The sequence below is a fragment of the Ovis canadensis genome, chromosome 14, assembly GCF_042477335.2.
Source record: "Ovis canadensis isolate MfBH-ARS-UI-01 breed Bighorn chromosome 14, ARS-UI_OviCan_v2, whole genome shotgun sequence".
Classification (NCBI taxonomy): Eukaryota; Metazoa; Chordata; class Mammalia; order Artiodactyla; family Bovidae; genus Ovis; species Ovis canadensis.
In genome coordinates, this window is record NC_091258.1 from 61,940,310 (window position 1) to 61,944,921 (window position 4,612).

General features: G+C 56.6%; 1 protein-coding gene across 1 annotated transcript; it reads right to left on the reverse strand.

Moving 5' to 3' along the window:
• Positions 1 to 2,863: 2,863 nt before the first annotated feature.
• LOC138419537 (interferon lambda-4-like) lies at positions 2,864 to 4,612 on the reverse strand. Its single transcript, XM_069552414.1, has 6 exons — positions 4,585 to 4,612; positions 4,180 to 4,259; positions 3,673 to 3,744; positions 3,444 to 3,587; positions 3,136 to 3,210; positions 2,864 to 2,962 (listed from the first exon to the last, which is right to left on the reverse strand). Exons 1-6 carry the CDS (start codon positions 4,610 to 4,612, stop codon positions 2,864 to 2,866), a joined length of 498 nt encoding a protein of 165 aa, XP_069408515.1.

Here is a 4,612-nt window from a genome sequence, read left to right on the forward strand (position 1 = left end):
AGAGCAGGGCGGAGCCAGTGAGCCAGGTGAGCAACTGAGCGAAAGAGAAACTGACATTGATTGGTGCTCACTTCCGAGGAAGTGAGTAATGAAGACAAAATCAGGACTGGAGTAGCTTCAGCCCCACAAGGGCGGGTCTCCTGCAGAGACCAGGCTGATTTAGGACTGGGTGGGGAGGGGACAGAGGGATTTTCTTTTTTGCAGATGCTCCAGTGTGGGGAATAGAAGGAAAAGGCACTCGTAGAAAGTGTTACCTTGAACAACATGGACCTTCCAAGAGGGAGGCTGTTCAGAGGATGAGAGAAGATCCAAGGGTGCTGTTGAGGGGGGGGAGAGGGAGTCAGAAAGGCAGAAACACTCTAGAACTAAGAGAGACCAGTTCCTCCCCACCTATGGATAGTGACAGAATGGGGGAGGGGTGGAGTCTGCACGAACCTGTTCTCTGATTTTCAGGCACAGAGGGACCCTGGAATAGGAGGATCTGCTGAGATTGGGGTGTGACTAAGACTTCAGAGAAATCAGACGGGTTTGAGAAAAATGCCTTCATTCACTAAGTAATTATTTACTCCTCACTTTCGGTCAGATTCTTTTTAAGGTGCCAAGAAAACAGGATTGAAAAAAATGAAAGACATAAAATGATCCTTCACAGAGCCATTTACAAGAAAAAGGTACCAGAGAGTATGGGATGGGGGGATTAGGCATGTGGGATGTATTATGTTAGATAACATCAGATAATGGAAAATGAAAGAAATGAGCCAGGGTCGAGAGTAGAATGGAAAAGAAAGTTGCGCTAAATAAGGTAATGAAATGACACTTGAGGGCAGCCCTAAAGGAAGTGAGGGAGGGAGCTCTGTGGAGATCTGAGAGGGAGCCTTCTAAGAAAAGGGAACAGTCAGTGCAAAAGGAAAAGAGAGAGAACCTCCTCCTTTTGTGAGCCTGTCTATGTCTCTGCTGCAATGTGGCCTTGCTCGTGATAGCATCCAAAGACATCCATGCTTACCTACATTTCAAATACAGAAGATATTGAAGGGACTCGGAGAGGTTAAGAAAGTTGTTCAAGGTCACACAGCAAATAACTAGTGAGGGCAGGATGTGAACTGAGTTTTGTCTGACAGCAGACGAGTAACTACTGCACTCAGCAGCCCCAGTGTTGCTAGATCTGGACTTGGAGGGAATGCACTTCTCCAACAGAAAGTGTGGAGTCCTGGAGAGGGTGGACCACAGCCCTCATCTGGGAATATCTATGAGCGCCAATGCATAATTATGCTTCCAAAGGTACCGCAAGGATGTGCCTTGAGCACCTACAAGTGTTCTGGTCAGATTCTGTCAACTGCACGCACTTTCTATCAAGGGGAAAGGTTGGGGTCAGTGCTTGCTTTTAGGGCTTACCTGGTGGCTCAGAGGGTAAAGCGTCTACCTGCAATGCAGGAGACCTGGGTTCAATCCCTGGGTCAGGAAGATCCCCTGGAGAAGGCAATGGCACCCCACTCCAGCACTCTTGCCTGGAAAATCCCATGGACAGAGGAGCCTGGTAGGCTGCAGTCCGAGGGGTCACTACTAGTCAGACACGACTGAGTGACTTCATTTTCACTTTTCACTTTCATGCGTTGGAGAGGGAAATGGCAACCCACTCCAGTGTTCTTGCCTGGGGAATCCCAGGGATGGGAGAGCCTGGTGGGCTGCCATCTGTGGGGTCGCACAGAGTCAGACACGACTGGAGCGACTTAGCAGCAGCAGCAACAGCATATCAGGGGGAAAGATATCCCTACAACAACAATGAATCATGAAAACTGACTGTTTATCTGAAAATTCCTAGAAAGGAACTTCAGGGGAGTGGTTAGGAGCATTGGAGCTGGAGGAAAATATTCTGGGTTCAAACCTGGTTCTGATCACTACCTATGTGACCCTGGGAAACAGTCTTTGCACTTGGGCTTCAATGGTTGCCCATCCACAGGTCAGGACAAGTGAAAGAAGTACAGTTTTTGTGCATTTATGTGTGTGGTGATTTAATGGAGACCAGTTATTAAGGCCGTTCTGTGACTTCAGCTGGAAGCTTCAGAAACATTATCTCAATGTACATTACTCAGTGTAATGGAAGTGTAATAATGTCATGGCATAGATGAAAAAACTGAGGCTCAAAGAGAAGCAATTGGTCCAGACACACAGCTATGAAGTGTGTGGGGAACAGACACTTCTGTGCAGGGACAGAACCGAAACTCAAGTCATCTGATTTCCCTGTCTCAGCATTTTGTGATCAACAGCCCTCCTCACAATGATCACAGGGAAAACAACCAACAGAAATGCAAAAAAAATATTTAATCATTGGCAATAAATTGGCAACAGAAGACAGAATAGCAAACATATACAGAAACTTCATTAATAAAAAACACACAAGTTACGGAATTAAAAGAAAAAAAAAAACTGCTTCTCAGGACTTTTGGCCCCTTCACTACCCAGTCCCTCAGGAAATGAGGCCTCCCCAGGGGGGAGCTCCAAGAGTCCCAGATTCATGGACTCTCAAGGTGACCACTGAAGGTTCAAAGCTGGGATTGGAACCTCTCATGGGACAGGGGTTGCCGTAACTACAGAAGTAGAAACCGGTCCATGGTCTGTGGTGGTGGTTAGCGACCAAGGCAGACACGGACTCCAGTCTTTTCCTGGGAGGTTCTTAGGGCAACGCATCCCACGGGAATACCGCTGGTTCCCGGGGACTCTTCCTGGTCTTTGGGGAAAGGGTGCCTCAGGCACCAGCGCATACGGGTGGAGGCTGACAGACCCCCTGGTTCAGTGAGACCGCGGAGGAGGGCGGCGCCCGCAGCCAGGCGCTCTGAGCGCTCCGGGTCCAGACGCAGCGGCGGCGGCATCACAGACAAGGTCCCGCGCGCGCCACCAGCCGCAGGTCCCACGCGAGCAGGCGCAGGAGGTGGAAGATGACGGCGGCTTCGTGGCACCGAGGCGAGTCCTGCAGCCCGGGAAGGAGGCAGGGCGGGGCTGAGTCAGGACTCTGCTTCCCGTGAGACAACCCCACTCCAGACCCTCAGGGCGCAAGCCCGGCCGCCGCCGCGTCTCCACCTCCCGCGGTCCTCCCTGCGGTCCTCCCTGCGGTCCAGCCGCGCTCGCGCCGGCTCCACTCACAGCTCGGCGAGTCTTGGGACGCCTCCCGGGCCGCCGCGGGGACCTGCTCCAGGAGCCTGGCCGGGCCAGCTCGAGCTGGAGCGGGGAAGGAGGTCAGCGAAGGCGGTGGAGACCCGAGCCTCCCGCCCCCTCCCCGCTGACTCGGGCCCTCTCCCTTCCGGCCGCAGAGCAAAGCCGGGAGGCTGCGCTTGGGGCCCGTGCCCGTTTCCGGGCTCAGTGGGACAGCTTCGCAGTGCGGGTCGTGGCCCTGAGACCAGGGGCGCCGAGCGAGCCGGGAGCGGCGCGGGGCCAGGCCGCCGAGCACTCACGCAGGCCGCCACGTCCCGCCCCGCGGCCGCCAGCAGCTCCAGGGTCTGCCCGACGCCGGGGAAGAGCTCGGGGCTCGGCAGGCTGCTCAGCACGGCCCGGGCGTCGGCGAGGTCGCGGGCCACCCGGCGGAGCATCGCACAGGACTGCGGGGACCGGGCTGGAGTTAGACAGGGCGGCGCCGGAGCCGCCCCCCACCACACACACAACCCCGCCCGCCTCGGGCCTCACCGACGGCCGGGGAGGGTTCCTCTTCAGGCGGATCGAGCAGTTTTGGGGGCCCCAGCTCAGCGTCTCTTCTTCCTGCGGGACAAGAGCTGGGGTGACGCAGGGCCTCCTGGCCAGGGCCCCTGGAGCACTGAGACGTCGAGGATTCCTGGACGTGGATCAGGACTGGTCGGGACGGTGGTGTTTTTGTTGTCCCGATCCAGGCTGCGCTCTAATAATTGTGCGGAGCTGTAAAGCTCCAGCCTTCCGGTGCGGAGCCGGCGCCTCGACGTGAGCTAAGTCCGCCTGGAGGGGGCGCCCCTCTGTGACCCTCACCAAGGCCGTCTGTGAGCCGACCACGGGACACCCGGGAAGACGTCAGAGTCACAGTTGTGGACCCTGAAATCAGAGGTGTGCCTGCTGGACGCTAGAACATGAGCGCCCCTCGGGCCAAAGACTGGTGTCTCTGAGCCTGGAGGGCCCGGGGCCGGAGGGTCCGTGGGGGGACCAGGGCCTCTGAGTATCACTCACATAGTGGTCCCTCCGTGCCTTGACAGCCAGCAGCGCCCGGGGGTCCAAGGAGCGATAATGTGAGAGGAGGCAGTGCCGGGCTCACCAAAACCCACAGCCCGACGGCTGCTGCGGCTGCACCATTCCGCCCCATCTCTGCTCCTGCTGGAGGCGACAGATGTCAGGGAGCCCAAAGAGAAGGCCCTGAGTCCAAGCCCCTGCCTCTGGTTAGACTGGCACAAGGACTGTCACTCACAGCGTGGACGCTGATCACACCCAGGGGAAGAGACAAGGCGGGTCCTGACACCCCTCCTCCCCTCAGCCTCTCTCCCCTCACTCCTCACCTGCACTGTGGCTTGGGTGCCTGGCACTGCAGCAGGGCCTGTCTTCCACTGGCCTCTGGGTGGTGTCCAGAGTGGTGCCCACCTAGGTCGGCGGTGCCTGCACCCTCCAT

What these genes read in the sequence shown, in the direction of transcription:
- LOC138419537 (XM_069552414.1), bottom strand. Translation starts at nt 4,612, where the DNA reads ATGGAGGGTGCAGGCACCGCCGACCTAG. An exon ending in AGGCACGGAGGGACCACTAT is followed by an intron (nt 3,745 to 4,179) that starts GTGAGTGATACT and finishes CTTGTCCCGCAG; the next exon opens with GAAGAAGAGACGCTGAGCTG. An exon ending in GTCCCAAGACTCGCCGAGCT is followed by an intron (nt 2,963 to 3,135) that starts GTGAGTGGAGCC and finishes CCCGGGCTGCAG; the next exon opens with GACTCGCCTCGGTGCCACGA.